This window comes from Uranotaenia lowii, unplaced genomic scaffold (assembly GCF_029784155.1).
Source record: "Uranotaenia lowii strain MFRU-FL unplaced genomic scaffold, ASM2978415v1 HiC_scaffold_179, whole genome shotgun sequence".
NCBI lineage: Eukaryota > Metazoa > Arthropoda > Insecta > Diptera > Culicidae > Uranotaenia > Uranotaenia lowii.
In genome coordinates this window covers 4344-25937 of record NW_026597843.1, presented here as the reverse complement: position 1 = coordinate 25937, position 21594 = coordinate 4344, and the positions used below count along the sequence as shown (strand labels likewise).

Below are 21594 nucleotides of genomic sequence, written 5' to 3'. Positions count from 1 at the left end.
CATAGGGCGGAATCCGTGCGCGGTTGTTCCACAGTAATCTTTGTACAACCGTGAAAAGCGTATCGCGTAGCTTAACCCTCATCCTCTCTAGATTTGTTGACCGCTGTATCCCTCTTGTATCTCAACTAATTTTTACAAAACTCATAGTTATAGAAGTGAGTACAGCCACTCTAATATGGATCTCAGACAACGTTCATCTACATTCGACATTTTGAAAAGTACGAAGAACAGCTACCTTTGAAAAGTCTTGAAAAATGCTGTGTTTGGTATTTTAAAAATCAAATGATGTCAAAATGTGTCAAAATACACGTTTCAAAATTCCTCCAAATGACCGAAACAGCTTTGACGGTTGATTTGAACTCAAAAGTACGGTTTCGACAAATCTTATTTACATTTTTGTGGTCTTATTCTCAAATAATAATAATAATAAAAAGTACTAAATTAAATGTTCATATGCCAATGTAGTTCCCATCCCCGCCTATTCATTCCCTTTTTTTCGAAGCATGTTTTTTCGATTTTGTATTCTTCGATTTTGAAAAACGTCAACATTAAGAATCGTATTAAGTCACTGACATGCTTTCTAAGCTATAAATTTTGTAATAATTGGTTGAGATACAAGGGAGACATAGCGATTTTAAGCGAGGAGTGTCAAATTGACACTCTATAGATCTCATTAGGGAGTTTTATTGTCTGGGCTTTCAGGGAGCGTTCATAAAAAAATAATGGCGCAAAGTTAAAGATTTCCTCTAGGGTTCCTAGAAGATTTTTTTTATTTGTATGCTCCTGAATAAAGTTGTAACGGCTTGTAAGCCGTCAAACTTCCAATAGTGTCATTTTGACACTCTAGATAGACCGGATTAGAGTTTACAGAGTTGGTAGGTACAGAAGAATAATGAATAACGAATTTCAAAGCAATCGTCTTTAAAGAACTCCTTAAAGATGTGGTGTAAACCACTTAACATGTTGCAGCGTTTAACTAAGTTACCAGAACAGGGACAAGTATAAGATTCTGAAACAAAACTGTTGGTTAGATAGATAGATAGATTAGTATAATTTTCGATACCCACTTGGCCAGCTATGTATCAGAGGTTAAGCCAAATAGTTGTAATAAAAAAATCACTCATAACACTCATTCGTATATAAGTTTATTTCACTTTTTCTGTCTGTATGATTTGTGTGTAGTGATTAGTCCGAAATTTAAAATTTACAGTCAACGCACCTTCGGTAGTCGGACGCACCCTTCGGTCCCAACAACGTCTGATTAATAAGCGTGTACTGTACTACCAAAAGTACGGTATTAACCATTACACGTTGAAAGGTTTCCGGTGATATCCTAAAGCCAAACGGACTGCTCTTGAATTCCTAATGCGATATAACAGTACTGTGAAACAGATTAATCATTGAAAATGTCTCTTTACAAGCTTTTCCATCTGGCAATAGTGCACGAATCATGTTGCCAATCATACTTGTTTGAATGGCAATAGCAGACACGACGAATTGTCTATCAAATTTAAACTCTTTCGCGACCCAAAGAGCATAGATAATTCCATCATGCCAATCCAAGTACTTGACTCATGAAACTGCTCATAAAAAGGAAAAGTAATTGTTTGTACTTTATTCACACCACCTTAATGATGTCAAATAATACCGAAAGCACGGTATTAACCATCACGTGTTGGAAGGTTTCCGGTTATATCCTAAAGCCAAACAGAATGCTCTTGAATTCCTAATGTGATACAGCTGTACTGAGACACATAAATCATTGAAAATTGCTTTTTCTAAGCGTTTTATCCGGAAATAGTACACAGCCCATGTTGCCGATTATACTCGTTTGTATGGCAGTTGTAAACAAGAAGAATGGTTAATCAAATTTAAACTCTCCCGCTTGGTTTGGGACCCATAAAGCATGGACAATTCGACCATGATGCCAATCGAAGTATTTGACTAACAAAACTGCTTAAAAATAGCTAAAGTAAATGCTTGTGCTTTATTCATACCACCATAATGATGTCAAACAATACCGAAAGTACGGTATTAACCATCACATGTTGGAAGTTTTTCGGTGATATCCTAAAGCCAAATGGAATGCTCTTCAATCGCTTATGTGATATAACTGTACTGAGACACATAAATCATTGAAGCTCGCGGAGAAGGGTGATTTTCGTTGCCGATAGAAGTCATAAGGTAACATCTGAGTAGAAAATGCTCAGGCACCCTCCGAACGTTGTTAGAAGAATAGATTCCTGATGGATGGAAATTATAATCCGATTAAAACACGTCCCGATGAATCGAGACGCCTTCATTCGTTAAGATAAATGATCACTTCAAAGTGTAGTTTCATCAAGCATTTGGGTGATATGAGCCTACAGGCCCCACATGGACTCATGAACACCGGACTACCCCAATAGTTTGACAAATTTAGAAAGGAAATAGAACTCACCTGTCGCGTAACTGTTGCCTCATCGAACTGGTTCGGTACCTTGTTGGGATTCGACTTGATACACCGAATGAAGAACGGATTAGCCTAAAACGAAGAACAATAATCAAAATCTAACTCCAAATATGTAGTCTCATTTGATCCATACCTGATTCAACGTCTCCATCAGCGCGATCAGCGAGTTCTGGAACTGGGCCGTCACCGTTAGCGGTTGCTTACGGGTCTTGATAGCCGCCGTTTGATTATTGGTCAGATACTGCCCAGCCGATAGGGTCTTCACCGACTGCAGGTTCTTCAGGCCCTTCTTCGGACGCTCCCGAGGACGGAACGATTTGTTTTTCCTTTTTGGTTTGGAGTATAGAAAGTAAAATTGTTAGGGTGATTTCAAAGATTTACAAGTGTTATCTTTCAAATTTGTACAATGATCTTTTATTGAAATGGTAACCATATTGCTGAGTTTTGTGAGTTAAATTGTTGACAGGCCCAGGGACAAAAATCGTGGAAGTTCTGTCTAACGTATTTCAAAGGGTAGGAACCCAAAACAACAAGACTCTTAGTTCTGTGCCTATTCGAACGTAGTAGTTAATTCCAAAGGACGACTGATCACATTATAACTGCAAAAGTAAAGAAACGCTTTAGCAGCGTAAATGGCATACACAATAAAATCATGCTACACTCTAAGGTATACATTGACGTTTTTTCAACAAGCTTACGATAAACAACGGTCCAATTCATATGTTTTAGAATTTTAAAAGAATAACAACGGAAAATATGAAAAATGATCGATAAGCACAATAAAATGGTGAGAGCAAAAACGGGTGCTGTACACTCGAGTGAAAAGGAAAAAAAATACAAACAAAAACAAAGGAAAAAAAACGAAAAGAAAATCTTACATAACAATTTGGGAAGCACGCGCCATGACATCTTGTGTCGAGCGTTCGAAGCGCGAGCGCGCCGCCAGAGATGATCCGTAGCTGGCTCTTCCGCCGGCAGAATTCGCTACCTGCTGTTGATGATGATGTTTGCCGTTGTTATTACCACTAGCGCTACTACTATATACAGATGGGGTGGTGGTACTGGATGACGTCGAAGAAACTACTGATGCCGACGTCGAAGTGGAGTTTTGCAGCTGCTGCTGTTGGCACTCGTAACTTAGCTTACCGTCCGGAAAGTTTTTGTTGTTGAAGGCATAGCTGGACCAAGACCGGCGAGGAGTTCCTACAGAGCCGGCACCGAAACTATTGCTAAAGCTTTGCTGTTGGCCTGCTGGAGTCGACTGACGATGGTAGTTGATGTTGGAACCACTGCTGTTGTTGGAGCTGGTATTCGAGGAGGTGATATCATGCATGACATTGCTGATTCGTTTGCTACAGACGTCCAATTGTCAGATGACGTATGATGCCCGGGCAACAGATGGCAGCACAAGCGGAAAACGCAAAACACGACGCCACAACAGTCCCCCACGTGATTCGGGGTTGATGATGATCGATTTGATGACGATGACGTAGCGTTTGTGGTAGGAAGTTTGTGATAGAAGGTTCGTGTTTGGTGATGATAGATGTTTTGTTGCGTAATTGCGTCACAAAGTGCGTGATTTTTTGTGCGAGTAGCAATGTCGTTTGATAGTTGAAAATTTTGTACACAATTTGTGTTCGGATAACATAAACAGCGTGATGATATGGGAAAGAAAAGATTGAAATTTAAAGAGAAAAAATAAAATAAACACGTAAAGTAAGAATGTGAACAACAAATGACAATAGAGGCAGATCAGTTACAAACACCAACCACCAAAATCCCTAGATTAGTATGTTCATCGATGTCTCCTGTTCAATAACATTGCAGTTCAATGATATTTTTTAACTAACTGACATGGTCTCTGAAATCCCAACTATTGTTATTTTAAAATGTGTTAAAATTGCGACAAAAAAAAAAGAAAAATAAAACCACAAAAGCGAAAGCGTTAACTCAGATTTTTTTAGATTCAAAAGGAAGCGTTAATGCGTAGTTAAGAATAAATAATAAATAGCTACTTTGCAACGAAAAGCGATAATTCAATACCGACAATAATAGGAAAAAAAAACTCAAGAAAAATTAAAATTAGTTATATCCAGGCAATTAGATCGTCTAGTTACAGAAAACATTTGAAACAGATTGTTCAATCTGGGTCAAAAATCTGAAACCTGAAATTTGAATCTGAGCTCTGAATTTGAAATCTGAATCTCAAATCTGAATCTAAATATGAAATATAAATCTTAAACAGAATCTAAAATCTGAATTGGAAAACTGAATCTGAATTCAGAATCTCAATTTTGAATCTAAGTTTTGAATCTGAAATGTGAATTCTGAAACCTGAATTGCAGGAAATCTAACCTAGAAGAGTGTCGAAAATAAGTGTTGAATTTTTGTCTTAGACTAGTTCATGTTTAAGGAATGAATGAAAATATAAATATATTTTGGGAAGCTTTGCTTAGCTTAACGAAACGTTCAAATTTAACCAAATTTGTAAATAATTGAAGACACGCACAAACACAAAAAGAGACATACACATGAACGAGGATAAACCCTCTTGAAAAGGAGGAAAAACAATAGGGGTTGACTTCAATTGAAAAAATGTACAGCATATCATGGATTTAATGAGAATGTTTAAATAAACGGGGGACACACAGAAACAAAACACTTTAACAAAATCTCGCCTATGGAATGCGAAACCGTTTACAAGACACGACAAGAGCGAATGCTGAGAAACCAGGAACGGCACATTCATAAAGTCAGAACCAAAACGTTCCGAAAAAATCGGGAAAAAAAAAACACAAGGAATCTTTTTTTTTTGTTTCAAAACAAATAAAAAACGGCTTTTAGCCAAAAACACACAACAACCCTTTCTCGGCTTTGAGATTCCAAGCACAAAAATTTCACTTACGCGATTCGATTGATTGTAAGGTTTACTGATGAAACCGTCACTAGATGGCTGCATAATGGGCGAGCACGCACGCACGCACGCACGGATGAAAGAAACAATATAAGTATGGAAATTGGGTGAGATGTGTTTTCGATTTTGGAAAGCACTGCGTGAAACGCTTCGTTTTAGAGGAAATGAACTGTAGACTCGAAAGCTACCTCCACCAGAATGAACAATTCTACGGTGATGAGTGAATTAAGAAGAGAATCTAAAACCTACTCAAGCTCATAACCTCACACTCACCTCACTATGCTATCATTCGGAGCACGATAGCGACTCTTGGTGGCGAGTTTGTTGAACGATTGGTCGGCTCGCTCCTTGCGGTGTTTAATGCCCGCCGATCGGAAGGCAAAGTAACCACGAAAAAATGCCCTCAGGATGGCCCACCGGAAGACGGCTACCGGATCGGCTCCGACCAGTTCCCGCACAAACGCCATGCTTGAGTTCTTCAGTACACTCACAATGTCCTGTCGCATCAGATCCAAGTTCTTTTCGCGCATTTCAGCCACCTTAAAGAGGGGAGAGTTTCGACGTGATTCAACTAAAATAAAATTTAAAAAAACTAGACCTCACCTGGTATTTCACCTTTCCGGCGTAGTGTTTGATGATAAATGCATTTTCCTTTCGCTGGGGCTTTTCGTAGAATTGGTTTTCTTTGTGGACACTGTTGAACTTTTGCAGGAGCGTTTCGTTCGTTGCACCCGGGAAGCTGAAGTTAGAAGCAAAAGGAAAACGTTAACAAATGGGTTTCATGAACATGAGGCCCTTAGCGATTCTCGTCTTCTATGGCTTCCAGCAACCCTATGGACTCTTACTATCTAAGACATCTTACGAACCTCAAGCCCCTAACGACCTACGGTCTCTCGATCTAGAATTTCTAAGGATCCTATAGTCTTTAACGACCTATGATTTCTAACGACCTATAGCCTCTTACGACCTATGGTTGCTGACGACCTATCGTCTTGTACGGCCTAAGGCTCTGAATGACCATATGACCACTGACGACCTATGGTCCTTTACGAAAAATAGCTCCTATCGACCCTATGGACTCTACTGACCTACGACCTCGAACGACCTTTGACCTTTAGCCTATGGACTCCAATGGCCTAGGCCATCTTACGACCTACTGTCTTCCTTAACTAGCTACATCCTCTAAGGACTTTATTGCCTCAAACAACTTTATATTTTCTTATGAGCTACAGCTTCTATCGAACCTATGGACGCTCAAGACCTATGGATTCCAAAGACTTAGGGTCTTTTACGACCTATAGTATCTTACGAACCTTAACACTATGGCTTCTGACGAACTGTGATCTGCCTATGGTCTTTTACGGCTTTAAGGATCTTAAAGACCCTTTTGCAGCTGACGACCTATTGTCTCTTACGACTTATAGATTCTTTCGAACCTATGGATTCTAACGATTAATGGGTTCTAAAAACATAAAGTTTTTAATGACCTGCATTCTCTCCAAAACTTACTTGCACAAATCATCCAAGATGCACAGCAAACCGGACGGCTTCGATTCGAACAGCTGCAGACAGCCGGAGTTGTCCATAAACTCGATATCGGTCCACTTAATACCCTCCCGTTTGTATTCCTTCTGTTCGTATTTGAACACATGCTGAAAAAAATAAATACCGAAATTATATACTATTTTAAAAGAATAAAGTAACCTCGCTCTTACCAAGTTGAAGTAATACTGAAGATGCTCGTTGGCGTAATTGATGCACAACTGCTCGAAACTGTTCTGCAAGTCAAAGTCCTCGAAACCAAAGATGTCAAGCACTCCGATCGAGTGTCCGGTGTGCACAGTTTGATCCTTGTTCAGCAGCGCATGGTTCACCTGCAGTACAATCCAATCGAACAGCGCCCCGTACAAACATTTGGCCAACGCATCCCTCGCAGCGATCGCTTCCGGCAGCTTGTACTGCATGATCAGCGTTTCGCCACTCGCTTTTACCCGTTTCGAAATCAACGCCGACAGCAGCGTTTCCTGTTTGACCCGCAACAGTTCCGAAATCAGTCCCACCACTTCCGGGTTTCGGACTTGAACACTTTCGTCGTGATGGTAGGTGGATTTCTTCGGGAAGAACTCCACGTTTCCCAGTAGCAGAACAGCCGATAGGACGGCGAAAAGACGTCGCTGTTTTTCCGCCGAAAAGCCAACCATTTCCATGCTCTGTTTCAGTCGGGAAAATTCGTACTTTTCGTCACAGTTTTCCAGGGTTAGATTTTTGGCATTCAGGTAATGGTACTTTTCCGCGGGGAGTAGGTGCAGAGAGGTCCGCTCTTGATCAGTGGCACCCGACAGCAGGTAGTAGAACACGTGGTAGTTCCGCTCGTAGTGACCCTGCGAAACGATGCGGCTCTTTTCGAGCAGGTACTTTTGGACCACCGCTCCCTGGACCATTCCATTCTCGCGGTAGTTCACCTGGATAAACTTTCCGAACCGGCTGCTGTTATTGTTGTGGGCTGTTTTTGCGTTACCGAAGGCTTCCAGGACCGGTCCCGCACTGAGGATGGTTTGTTCGACTCCGGATCCATGGGCGCCTTTCTGGGAAAGGGCCGTCAGGTGGTGCAGTAGGAAATTGGTGCTCTCAGTTTTGCCGGAACCGCTTTCGCCGCTGATTACTATGCACTGTGGATGGGAGAGAGGGGAAAAATATTAGAAACCTGACGGTAAATATAATAAAATTTTCAAAAAGGATGAACGGCTTTTCGTTTTCCAGAATTCAGACAAAAATGTTGCCGAAATTCGGGAATATTTTTTTCTGAGGCTCGGTAAACATTTATCCATTTTTGGTTGGTAATTGCCAAACAATGAACAAGTTACTGGCGATCAGCTTTGATAATAGGAAATCCTAAAATAAGTGTTTACCGTTTGGAGTGAAGTTAGTACCCGAAAGTTTCCATCGCATGATGGTAAGCAATGTTGTAGTACATGACGCATTGGAAGATACCGGGTACTGATTTTATTCCAAACGACAACTGATAAGATTGGGATTGCATGTGAAGAAGAGTTTCCGTAAAAAATTTGCTTATCTTTTTGATTAAATAGGAAGAAGGAAGATAAGCGTTAGATATGTTTAACAAATTTCGTATTTTAAAAAGTGTAACCATTGAAAAAATGGTCAAAGTCGAAACCTGTATGATCTTTCTTACAAATTTTAACTAGATTTCTTATTTTAAATTGAGGACTGAAAATCCACCGGCGCCTTGAATGTACTGCGTAGACAACCAGTTTTCCACAATTATTTTCTACAAATAAATGGAGCTCTGACGAGTAGAGAGTGTTTATATCCTAAGACACCATTAGGACATTGATCAAGAAAACCTTTTTAAGCTGGAAGCCAAATTTGTTTGAAACAGTTCAATGTAAAATTGTTAAAGAAAATTTCTCGCGATCCTGTGATTTATAATCCAGGTTAAGAGCATGTGGCTAACACTCTAGTTATCTTTTAGGGACGCTGTTAATGTATTCTTCAGTCTAATTTCGGCAATCTTCAAAATTATTTTAACGAATGTTCACAAGTTTGTCCAAAGACCATTCTTACAAAGGTTTCATCTCATATTAGTGTGGAAAAAGAATAGACCCGTACATGATTTATTTTTGCTGATCCTCGTTACTAATCTGAGGCTCAGTAGAACAAACTTTTGTATTTCCCTGTAAGTTCTAAGGCTTGTTATGATCTCTTTTAGGGGACGGAATCGGAAAAACCTCATCCATTTGTTTCCTTCCTTCCTCAGTTCGAACACAATATCGGAACACATTTATCAATGTTTTTTTTTGCTTCAACACTCCTCAAACCGTCAACAGCACGTGTGCTGGCTGGGGTACATTGTTCACGTTCGCAATATCAAAACACCCATTTTTACACCCGTCCGTCATTCAAGAGATACGAGGTAATATGGCCCCCATTCTTAGCCACAACTTAATAAAATCCACCGTACCACAATTCGAAGCTGCTAGGGTACCCTTCTTTGTTTTAAACTCGACGTCTCGGTCGTCGTCGACTTTAGTTCTTATTTTTGGGATGCTTTAAATAATGAGGTGCCGAGGATGCACGGCGTAGGACGTGTCGAAGTTGTGTTTCCTGAAATTATTGTAAAATTCGGCACTCCGAACACCATGCCTTGGATACATGTAGAATGAAGGTACTATCTGACGATGTTTTTATTATCTTTCATCGTACTTGATACTAACAACGAAGTTAAGGAATGTTGATAATGCCTTACGCCGGAAAATTGCTTTATGATCTTCGTTTCCGAAATCATATTTTACAGCTTAATTGTTTGATTGCCAAAATCTAATCTAACTCTGAAAGAGTTCAACGGAACAGTTATCATCTGTCTCTAGGGTCTATCATTCATAACTGATATTGTTAGTTTGAAAATTCGGATCAGTGATTAGTAACTGATTGAATGACTTCAAATTGTTCAATGGATAAGTCGTAGAAAAAATCTCTCATCGATTCGTTAAAAAAATCTTTATAAACCATCATCACCACCTAACGAGGTGGTAACGAGATGAGTGAAACTGCTGCTGCCCTCGCCACCATCAGTTTCTCATCACTTTGGCTGACACATCACACTATCCTATCTCCCCCCAAAAAAAAACCAATGCAACCAGGCAGCGCCGCCAACCGAAAGGAAAATAGTCATAATTCATCGAGTTTAATCGGCATAAATATGTGCCACTGACAGTACAAAGGAAACTCGCCGGAAGATGGCGAGATGGCGATGATGGCAAAGAAATAGAAAAGAATAAGGGGAAAATCTCGGGGATAACGCGCGACGCGACGCTTATACGCTTATGGCGCGAGGCATGATGATGATCTTGTGTATTTTTTTCTCGGGGGGACCCCTACCTAGTTGTTTTTTTTCGTTGCTGTATACAGATGTAAAATTGATACGAACGAGTTTGGTTTTTCTTCTTGCGATAGACAGCAGCAGTGAAAAATCCGTAGCTTGAACTTACTGATGATGAAAATTCAATTTACGCTTCGGTTTTGTAGCGATGTAGTAGCGGCCGGCGCTTGTTCCACGTGATCGATGTTCTATCAGGGAAAAGTGACGAATGTTTTCGTTACATTATTCGAGTAATGTGATAGTTGACCTGTGTACAGTATTGTGCGTGGGAATGGCAAATTGGAATCGCAAACCGAGGAACTTTCCAATGATAGATCGTCTGTCAAAAGATTAAATGTTTGTTTGGAATGGTCCTGCAGATATTTTGTACCAAAAAGACTTCGATTATGCAAAATTATTTGGACCAGTTCATAACGGAAAACACGTTATAACTAAATATAATAGGTCCCAGCTGACTACCTTGTGGTATTCGGAGTACTGTGGTTCTCGACAAACTGCCATTGTTTTTTTGTGGCTTCTATTTTGTTGTCGTGTCTCGGTCGAGCAATGCTATGTTATTAAGCTCTGTCTGATAATTTTGCGTTGGAGTCCATTGAATGAATTTAACTCAGAAGCAGCAGCCTTAAGAATCTGCTTCCTAAGCCAATCCGTCTTTTTCCACCGAAAGGCCCTAATCAAAATAAACACTCAGCAGCAGCAACCTTAAAATCTGCGCTTCCTAAGCCTATCCGTTCTTTTTCCACGAGTAGGCCGAATTAAAACAAACAATCATCATCAGCAGCAGCCTTAAAAATCTGCGCTTCCTAAGCCAATTCTGTCTTTTTCCACTGGGTGGCCGTATCAAAATAAACAATCAGCAGAAGCTGCCTTAAAAATCTGCGCTTTCTAAGCCAATCCGTCTTTTTCCATCAGACGGACTAACCAAAACAAACAATCAGCAGCAACAGCCTTAAGAATCTGCGCTTCCTAAGCCAGTTCCGTCTTTTTCCAGCGGCAGGCCAAATCAAAGCAAACAATCAGCCGAAGCTGCCTTAAAAATTTGCGCTTCCTAAGCCATTCCGTCATTTTCCACCGGAAGAACAAATCAAAACAAGCACTCAGAAGCAGCAGCCTTAAAAATCTGAGCTTCCTAAGCCAGTTCCGGCTGTTTCCACTGGAAGGCCTAACCAAAACAACAATTAGCAGCAGCGTTAAAAATCTGCGCTTCCTAAGCCATTCCGTCTTTGTCCACCGGAAGGACAAATCAACACAAGCAATCAGCAACAGCAGCATTAAAAATTTGGCCAATTCCGTGAATTTCCATATGAAGGTCAAATCAAAGCAAACAATCAGCAGCAACAGTTTTAAAAATCTGCGCTTCTTAAGCCAAATCCGTCTTTTTTCACCGGAAGGACTAATCAAAACAAGCACTCAGCAGCAGCAGCCTTAAAAATCTGAGCTTCCTAAGCCAGTTCCGGCTGTTTCCACTGGAAGGCCTAACCAAAACAACAATTAGCAGCAGCGTTGAAAATCTGCGCTTCCTAAGCCATTCCGTCTTTTTCCACCGGAAAGACAAATCAACACAAGCAATCAGCAGCAGCAGCCTTAAAAATTTGCAATTCTTAAGCCAATTCCGTCGGTTTCCATATGAAGGCCAAATCAAAGCAATCAATCAGCAGCAACAGTTTTAAAAATCTGCCCTTTCTAAGCCAAATCCGTCTTTTTTCACCGGAAGGCAAAATCATAACAAACAATCAGCAGAAGCTGCCTTAAAAATCTCCGCTTCCTAAGCCAATCCGTCTTTTTCCACCGGAAGGCCAAGTCAAAATAAACAATCAGCAACAGTAGCCTTAAAATTCTGCTTCCAAAGCCAACTTCGCCTTTTCCACCAGAAGGCCAAACCAAAAAAAAAAACAAACAAACAAACAGCAGCAGCAGGCTTAAAAATCTGCGCTTCCTAAGCCAAATCCCTCTTTTTCCACCGAAAGGCCAAATAAAAATAAACAATCAGCAGCAGTAGCAGCCTTAAAAATCTGCGCTTCCTAAGCCAATTCTGTTTTTTCCATCAGAAGGCCAAATCAACACAAGCAATCAGCAGAAGCTGCCTTAACCCTTCGTTTCATAAAGTAACAAATTTGCAACAATTAATGTATGGTAAAAGTGAAAAATCGTATTTTATTTTAAATTTTTTTCTTAATGTACTCATCATTTCCAACTGATTAAAATGATTTTTAAGGAAAAATAAAAAATCATGAAATGAAGAGTTAAAAATCAGCACTTCCTAACCCAATTCCGTTTTTTAGCCTGAAATCCAATACAAAACAAACAAGAAGCAGAAGCAGCCGTTCAAATCCAAAGCCATTCCGTCTTTTTTACCGGCAAAACAAGCCATCCCAAGCCAATACGTCTTTTTCCACCGGAAGGTCAAATCAAAGCAAACAGTCTTAAAAATTTGCGCTTTCTAAGCCAATCCGTTTTTTTCCACCGAAAAGCCCAATCAAAACAAACAATCATATTAGCAGCCTCAACAATCTGCGCTTTCGAACCTTTCCGTCTTATTTACCGGAGGAACAATTAATCATCAGCAGCAACCTTAACAATCTGCACTTTTCCAGCATCTTCGTCTTATTTTTCGAAGGAACGAACAATGACAGAAGCAGCCTTAACAATCTGCGCTTTCTAGTCTCTCGGTCTTATTCACCGGAAGAACTAACAATCTGCGCTTTTTCATCCTCTCCGTCTTATTTATCGGAGCCAGAACCATTTCTTGCAAATCTGTGCTAATCTTATGAATATCAACTCAGAGATTCACTCAGGTGAGTCTATCACTCACAAGAACACTATTGTTTTATTTTATTTTTATTAAATTTAGTTTATTTTCTGCATATCCTTCTTCTCATCTCTACCGACTTGACGTTTTTTACTCGTACCTCGAGGCCTGCTCCTATTCCACTACTTTCGACTTGATCTACAATTGGGTCTACTGAGGACAGCAAGAAGAGTAGACCCCTCTCGCCTGAAAAGGTGTACCAAGAAGCATGAAAAAGTAGCGTTGTTAGAGGCGCCTGACACTTCTGAGACTAAATTGAGGAGTGTGATGCTCCGCACACTCCTAAATGTAGTCGGAGGTGCCGGGCGCCTCTAGCAAGCGCTACTTTTCCATGTTTCTTGGTACACCTTTTCAGACAAGAAGATCGAAACGGATAGTGCTCCTGTAGAGTGCCCGTGAAGGAGCGGACGGAACTTGTTTGAGGAGACGAAATTACGAAGAAAGTTCTGTCTGAAGAAGCAAAATTGATTGCTTCTTAGGGTGCTGCCATGCGACAAAGTGTTTTTTTGGTTTGCTTTTTCCCATGTAACATAACTGGTCTCGAAGATCCATTCCCAGTTCGTGAGAAAACTCTAAAGAATTGTTATTCCCGCAAAAATAGCTAAGAATTTTTTGATTGTAATTTCGGCATTCTTGCAATCCGGAACATGATCTGAGGGCCAGAAAAAAGGAGATGATCCCAAGTATTTTCAGATGCAGAAAAGTGATAATTCGTAGTGAAACCGAAGGTATCGAAACAGAAGCAGCGCTGTTTCAATTATTTGGATATACCTGAGCTGAGAATCTGTCGGAGTTAATTTACAATGTCAATATTTACAATATTTCATTACAGACTTGTTCGTCCGCGAATATGATAAATCTCAATGGACTAAGAATACTGCCTTACGGAACGTCAAAAACCGGCATATAATATCTCCTCTGACTTAAGAAAATTTCACAAAAAAAAAACTTAAATAATTAAAATACTTGTCAGGGCTACATATGTACATTGTAATTGACTCGCGAAACAAAAAGTCATTGTTCGTTAAAAGAGTTCGGAATTCATGGTTTCCTAGTAGAAAAAAAAAGATTGAAGAAGTAAACTCACCTGATTCCGCTTCTCCTTCAGCATATTGTAGTACGCATTGTCGGCGATGGCAAAGATGTGCGGCGGCAGGATTGGCCCTATCCGCTGGTTTTGGTACAGCCGCACATATTTCGGGTTGTAGATCGGGTGGAACTTGAACGGATTGACCGCGATCAGGATGCTCCCGACGTAGGTGTAGATGTGGCCAGCCTCGAAGCGCTGCCGCAGGTTTTCCAGCAGCGTCGACTCATTGAGGTCTGCGGCGAAAATAGAAAAAAAGAATTACAAAATTAATCATATTTTTTAAGTTAAAATTTGAAAAAAAAAATATGAGTGATTGGTTTGGAAACTCACCTGGCAATTGGCACAAATCAGGGTACTCTCTATTTTCCTTCTGTAGCAGAAAAGGTATAAAGTCTCTTAGTATCTGTGGATCCAGTCCATAATTATCTAGCCAAGGAACATCGCTTTGTCTTTCACGTAAATAAAATCTGAAAAAAAGAGAAAAATACAATATTTAGAAAGTTTAGAATGTGGTCAATTAATCAGCTTAAAATCCCTATAGCTAAAACGCAATTTTGCCACAAAATATGTAAATTTTCCATATTATCCCAAAATATTCTCGCATCAACAACCGTTTGACAGTCGGCCCAGGATTAGACAGACAGATTACAAAATAGTGCTTCCGATGAATGTATGCATGGAACAAATCTGTCGCCACGCGCGATCTGTCTCCGCAAATCTTGCAGCACTCATCTCCGTGAGTGAGATTTCCACATTGGACCGTGGCCAAGATAAATCTTTCTATTTTTTCGTTTTTGGTTGCAAACATTAGGTACATACATATTACAGCATGACTCAGCAGGGATATTAACATGCTAAGGCAGCAGCGAAATTGGCTTGCTCCATTTGTTGAAGAGATTGCATCTTGAAATGCACCGCAGACACCTGTTGAGCTGATAGATCGGTGGCATGTGTTGTTGAAATTATTCAAGCAGGTCACCAGGATGTTTCCTTAATAACTCAGGTTATTTTGATCGATAAACAATACATCGAGACACACAATGATCTGCATGTGATCTGCATTAACGCATCTGAATTTGAGAGTATTTTTTTTTCTTACTATGCATTATTATTCTGTTAGAAGAAGTTCATGATTTTTATGGAAACGTTCCTACCTACTTAGTCATGAATGAAAAATGATCGATAATAAATCATGGAAATTTACAAAATCGATCTTCAAAAATTGTCACATTTTCCTGTAACTATAGGTAAAAAGCAAGTTCCAAATTTAGATAAAAATATAAAAAAGTGTTCTTGAAATTATTCAAAATTTCGTCAAATCAACAAACAGGAAGCAAAAATATCATAGCTTTATTTTCCACATCGAAGATGCTTAAAAACACTATAAAAAAGACAAAACTAAGAAAACGGCAAGCATGAAAAAAGACAAGAAAAAGACAAATATGATATTCCCGATATTGATTTTCATTCTTCGTCATTTATGTTACTTTTGTCAAATTTTTGTCATTTTTGTCATTTTTGTTATTTTTGTCATTTTTTGTAATTTTTGTCATTCTTTTCATTTTTGTCATTTTAGTAATTTTTGTAATTTTTGTCATTTTTGTCCAATTTGTCAAATTTGTCATTTTTGTCATTTTTGTCAATTTTGTCATTTTTGTCAATTTTGTCATTTTTGTCATTTTTGTCATTTTTGTCATTTTTGTCATTTTTGTCATTTTTGTCATTTTTGTCATTTTTGTCATTTTTGTGATTTTTGTGATTTTTGTGATTTTTGTGATTTTTGTCATTTTTGTGATTTTTGTGATTTTTGTGATTTTTGTGATTTTTGTGATTTTTGTCATTTTTGTCATTTTTGTCATTTTTGTCATTTTTGTCATTTTTGTCATTTATGTCATTTTTGTCATTTTTTTCATTTTTGTAATTTTTGTAATTTTTGTAATTTTTGTAATTTTTGTCATTTTTGTCATTTTTGTGATTTTTGTCATTTTTGTCATTTTTGTCATTTTTATCAATTTTGTCATTTTTGTCATTTTTGTAATATTCGTCATATTCGTCATTTTAATCATTTTTGTCATTTTTGTCATTTTTGTCATTCTTGTCATTCTTGTCATTCTTGTCATTCTTGCCATTTTTGTCATTTTTGTCATTTTTGTCATTTTTGTCATTTTTGTCATTTTTGTCATTTTTGTCATTTTTGTCATTTTTGTCATTTTTGTCATTTTTGTCATTTTTGTCATTTTTGTCATTTTTGTCATTTTTGTCATTTTTGTCATTTTTGTCATTTTTGTCATTTTTGTCATTTTTGTCATTTTTGTCATTTTTGTCATTTTTGTCATTTTTGTCATTTTTGTCATTTTTGTCATTTTTGTCATTTTTGTCATTTTTGTCATTTTTGTCATTTTTGTAATTTTTGTCATTTTTGTCATTTTTGTCAATTTTGTCAAATTTGTCATTTTTGTCATTTTTGTCATTTTTGTCAATTTTGTCATTTTTGTCAATTTTGTCAATTTTGTCATTTTTGTCAATTTTGTAATTTTTGTCATTTTTGTCATTTTTGTCATTTTTGTCATTTTTGTCATTTTTGTCATTTTTGTCAATTTTGTCATTTTTGTCAATTTTGTCATTTTTGTCATTTTTGTCATTTTTGTCATTTTTGTCATTTTTGTCATTTTTGTCATTTTTGTCATTTTTGTCATTTTTGTCATTTTTGTCATTTTTGTCATTTTTGTCATTTTTGTCATTTTTGTCATTTTTGTCATTTTTGTCATTTTTGTCATTTTTGTCATTTTTGTCATTTTTGTCATTTTTGTCATTTTTGTCATTTTTGTCATTTTTGTCATTTTTGTCATTTTTGTCATTTTTGTCATTTTTTTCATTTTTTGTAATTTTTGTCATTCTTTTCAGTGTGTCATTTTTGTCATTTTTGTCATTTTTGTCATTTTTGTCATTTTTGTCATTTTTGTCATTTTTGTCATTTCTGTCATTTTTGTCATTTTTGTCATTTTTGTCATTTTTGTCATTTTTGTCATTTTTGTCATTTTTGTCATTTTTGTCATTTTTGTCATTTTTGTCATTTTTGTCATTTTTGTCATTTTTGTCATTTTTGTCATTTTTGTCATTTAGGTCATTTTTGTCATATTTATCATTTTTGTCATTTTTGTCATTTTTGTCATTTTTGTCATTTTTGTCATTTTTGTCATTTTTGTCATTTTTGTCATTTTTGTCATTTTTGTTATTTTTGTCATTTTTGTCATTTTTGTCATTTTTGTCATTTTTGTCATTTTTGTCATTTTTGTCATTTTTGTCATTTTTGTCATTTTTGTCATTTTTGTCATTTTTGTCATTTTTGTCATTTTTGTCATTTTTGTCATTTTTGTCATTTTTGTCATTTTTGTCATTTTTGTCATTTTTGTCATTTTTGTCATTTTTGTCATTTTTGTCATTTTTGTCATTTTTGTCATTTTTGTCATTTTTGTCATTTTTGTCATTTTTGTCATTTTTGTCATTTTTGTCATTTTTGTCATTTTTGTCATTTTTGTCTTTTTTGTCATTTTTGTCATTTTTGTCATTTTTGTCATTTTTGTCATTTTTGTCATTTTTGTCATTTTTGTCATTTTTGTCATTTTTGTCATTTTTGTCATTTTTGTCATTTTTGTCATTTTTGTCAGTTCTGTCATTTTTGTCATTTTTGTCGTTTTTGTCATTTTTGTCATTTTTGTCATTTTTGTCATTTTTGTCATTTTTGTCATTTTAGTCATTTTTGTAATTTCTGTCATTCTTTTCATTTTTGTCACTTTTGTCATTTTAGTAATTTTAATCATTTTAGCCATTTTGGTCATTTTAGTCATTTTTGTTATTTTTGTCATTTTAGTCCTTTTGGTCATTTAATTCATTTTAGTCATTTTTGTTATTTTTGTAATTTTTGTAATTTTTGTAATTTTTGTAATTATTGTAATTTTTGTAGTTTTTGTAATTTTTGTAATTTTTGTCATTTTTAGTCATTTTTAGTCATTTTTAGTCATTTTTATTCATTTTTAGTCATTTTTGTCATTTTCGTCATTTTCGCCATTTTCGTCATTGTCATCATTTTCATCATTTTCATCATTTTTGTCATTTTTTTCATTTTTGTAATTTTTGTAATTTTTGCCATTTTTGTCATTTTTGTCATTTTTGTCATTTTTGTCATTTTTGTCATTTTTGTCATTTTTGTCATTTTTGTCGTTTATGTCATTTCTGTCAGTTTTGTCATTTTTTGACATTTTTGTCAACTTTTTCATTTTAGTTATTTTTTTGTCATTTTCGTCATTTTTCTTTTTTATTCCATTTAATTTTTGTTAGTTTTAACATTTTTGTCATGTTTGACATTGTTGCAATTTTTTTCGTTTTTGGCATTTTTGTCATTTTTGTCATATTTGTCAATTTTTGTCATTTTTGTCATTTTTGTCCTTTTAGTCATTTTATTCATTTTTGTCACTTTTGTCATTTTTGTCATTTTTGTCATTCTTGTCATTCTTGTCATTTTTGTAATTTTAGTCATTTTTGTCATTTTTGTCATTTTTGTCATTTTTGTCATTTTTGTCATTTTTGTCATTTTTGTCATAATTGTCATTTTTGTGATTTATGTAATTTTTGTCATTTACGTCATTTTCGTCATTTTTGTCATTTTTGTCACTTTTGTCATTTTTGTCATTTTTGTCATTTTTGTCATTTTTGTAATTTTTGTCATTTTTGTCATTTTTGTAATTTTTGTCATTTTTGTCATTTTTGTCATTTTTGTCATTTTTGTCATTTTTGTCATTTTTGTCATTTTTGTCATTTTTGTCATTTTTGTCATTTTTGTCATTTTTGTCATTTTTGTCATTTATGTCATTTTTGTCATTTTGGTCGTTTTTGTCATTTCTTTTGTCGTTTAAATTTTTGTCATTTTTGTAATTTTTGTCATTTTTGTCATTGTTGCAATTTTTTTCATTTTTGTAGTTTTCGGCATTTTTGTCATTTTTGAAATTTTTGTCATTTTTGTAATTTGTTATTTTGGTATTTTTTGTATTTTTTTTGTAATTTTTGGTAAATTTTGTCATTTTGGTTATTTTTGTCATTTTGGTAATTTTTGTCATTATGTCGTTTTTGTATTTTTTGTCATTTTTCACTTTTCGTTATTTTTGAAACTTTTGCAATTTTTGTAATTTTGTTTCCCTTTTTTGTCGTTTTTGTTATTTATGTCATTTTTTCTATTTTTTTCCCTTTTTGTTATTTTTGTCATTTTTAACATTTTTATCATTTTTGTCATTTGTCATTTTTAATCATTTTTGTCATTTTTGCCATTTTTGTCATTGTTTTTTTTGTCATTTTTTTTGTAATTTCCGAATTTTCATCATCATCGAATTGTCACATTCGCAATTTTAGTCATTCTTGTGGTTTTTGTAATTTTTTGTTATTTTTGTAATTTTTTGTCAGTTTTGACATTTTTGTAAATTTTTGTCATTTTTGCCATTAAAGATTTCACTTTTTTTTGGATTGTATTATTTCTCGAAAAAATGATTTGAAAACTGAATTTGAATCACAGCTTAAAAAAATATCGAGCTTGCCCGGAAACCGATTCGAACCTAGTGCAATAAAACTGTGGAAATGTCATGTATGACTAATCTCTCGGTTGTTAATAGTTAAGATTTCCATGGTTTTATTTTTTCTCTGTTTTCCTACCAAACGATCTTAACAAAATTGATTCGTTATGAGCAGTAGCAGCGGCACAAAAAAAACAACAACAACCGTACGCAAACGATCGATAAACAACAGAACAACCAAACCAAACCAAACCAAACCGAACCGAGAGAAAATAAAAACAAGATGAAAGGTTTCACATTAGATATTTTTGAAGAGCATTCTTTCCGGCTCATTTTCCCGATCCTCAATCCAGCAGCAGCGCAGCGTTGCGAATGCGATGAGCAAGGGGACGGAGCATAGGAGCAAAGGGTGGGGGAGCGTTGTTTTTCACCTTGTTCGCTCCTCTACACGATTTTACATGTTAACAACCTCAAATCATTTTCCACCGAGTTTTTCTTTGCTATGGAAAAGGAAGTTACATCGGCCTGCCTGCCTCCCCGCGAAAATTAGGGTTGGGGTTTTGGTCGAGCTAACCCAAGGAGGAGCAGGAGACTGGAGCACGAGATGAGTATATGCTAGAAAGAGAGAGTGGGTGGGGGATGGGGGATGGAAAAGCTTTCGATATAATTAGATGATTGCGAAGCGTTTTCTTTTTCGGAATATGTGCCCCTGCATGGGTGTGTGTGTCGGGATCCTAAAAATAACAATCGGAATGCCATTGGCATTTTGAGTGTCAGTCAGCACAGGTTTTGTGGAGGAGTTTCGAAATGTGCTGATTTTGCACCGGCTCTATCTATCTGTTGATGCTTGCTAAGGAGCAAAGAGAAAGAGCAGGACAGAGAGACTCATAGAAAGAGTGCAGCAAGCCGGGAGCCGAATGAATGGGAAAAAAGGTAAAGTAGCAGCGAGTAAGTTCGTTTCTTGTTCCTCCGGCGGAGATTAGGTTTAATCTAAGGTATCTGTTTTATGGATATTGCTTGGTGTGTACTAAAAATAATTGCAGTGTAAAAGGAAGAAAGAGATTTGGCTGGCGAATTCGATCGATTCACGGCCCTGTTTACTATCGGGTGTCCAATTGAGTGTGTAGGAAACGAATTGAACCGAATGTTCAATGACTTTGTTTTGGAGGTAGTTTGGATTAATTAAACTACAAAATGTGGGTTGCTTACGCCCAATTTCTCCCTTCTTAATCTTCAATTTTGCCTTCGTTGATTCGTTCACAAGAACGTAGTATTCATGTGGGATCACCTCAGAGTAATTTCACAAATTCCATCCCAAGGCACACGTGTAGACTCATCAACTAACTTCATTCAAAAGTTTGGGATATCATTTCATCAATCTACTTCGGTTTGTTATACCTAAAAATAGTTCAAAAGCAAAAGTTTATGAGATCGAAAGTCAATGCTAATGTACTTTACGAACCCATACATGGACTCACGTGTGCTGCTATTTTTAGTCAAACAAATCTAATCGGAGGGGTTGTTCTTAGAGGGTGATACAGACATATAAACAGCATTTGTTAGCTGTCGATACATCAGTCATTTCATAATGGGAAAGTTTCATTGCCGACAAAAGTTGTCTCTTCAATTCCTGTTGAATGCAGTGGTAAGAAAAATATTATCCGTGGTGTCCGTTCTTATTCTTAGATTATTTTCACTGAATAAGATACCCAGCCTATTTTTAGCCAAAGTTCATGGTATAGTCTTGTGTAGTTCACCATTTTAACTAAAGACAATACAGTATGAATATACATGACTAATTTGTAGTTATTCTAAAGCTCTTCACACACGGTAGATTTTGATATTTTTGACTAACATCAGTACCGTAC

The 21594-nt window shown here is 36.5% G+C and overlaps 1 protein-coding gene across 1 annotated transcript in view; it reads right to left on the bottom strand.

Moving 5' to 3' along the window:
• The window catches only part of LOC129759523 (unconventional myosin-IXb-like), a gene marked incomplete at its 5' end in the record, with an annotated part of 35119 nt that extends 20482 nt beyond the window's left edge, over positions 1-14637 (bottom strand). Inside the window, 10 exons of the mRNA XM_055756995.1 lie at positions 2441-2524; positions 2586-2778; positions 3331-3804; positions 5358-5405; positions 5640-5905; positions 5970-6105; positions 6876-7018; positions 7082-8035; positions 14163-14398; positions 14496-14637. Coding sequence (XP_055612970.1) covers positions 2441-2524; positions 2586-2778; positions 3331-3804; positions 5358-5405; positions 5640-5905; positions 5970-6105; positions 6876-7018; positions 7082-8035; positions 14163-14398; positions 14496-14637 — 2676 coding nt within the window. The remainder of the gene's footprint in view (positions 1-2440; positions 2525-2585; positions 2779-3330; positions 3805-5357; positions 5406-5639; positions 5906-5969; positions 6106-6875; positions 7019-7081; positions 8036-14162; positions 14399-14495) is intronic.
• Between the last annotated feature and the right edge of the window lie 6957 nt (positions 14638-21594).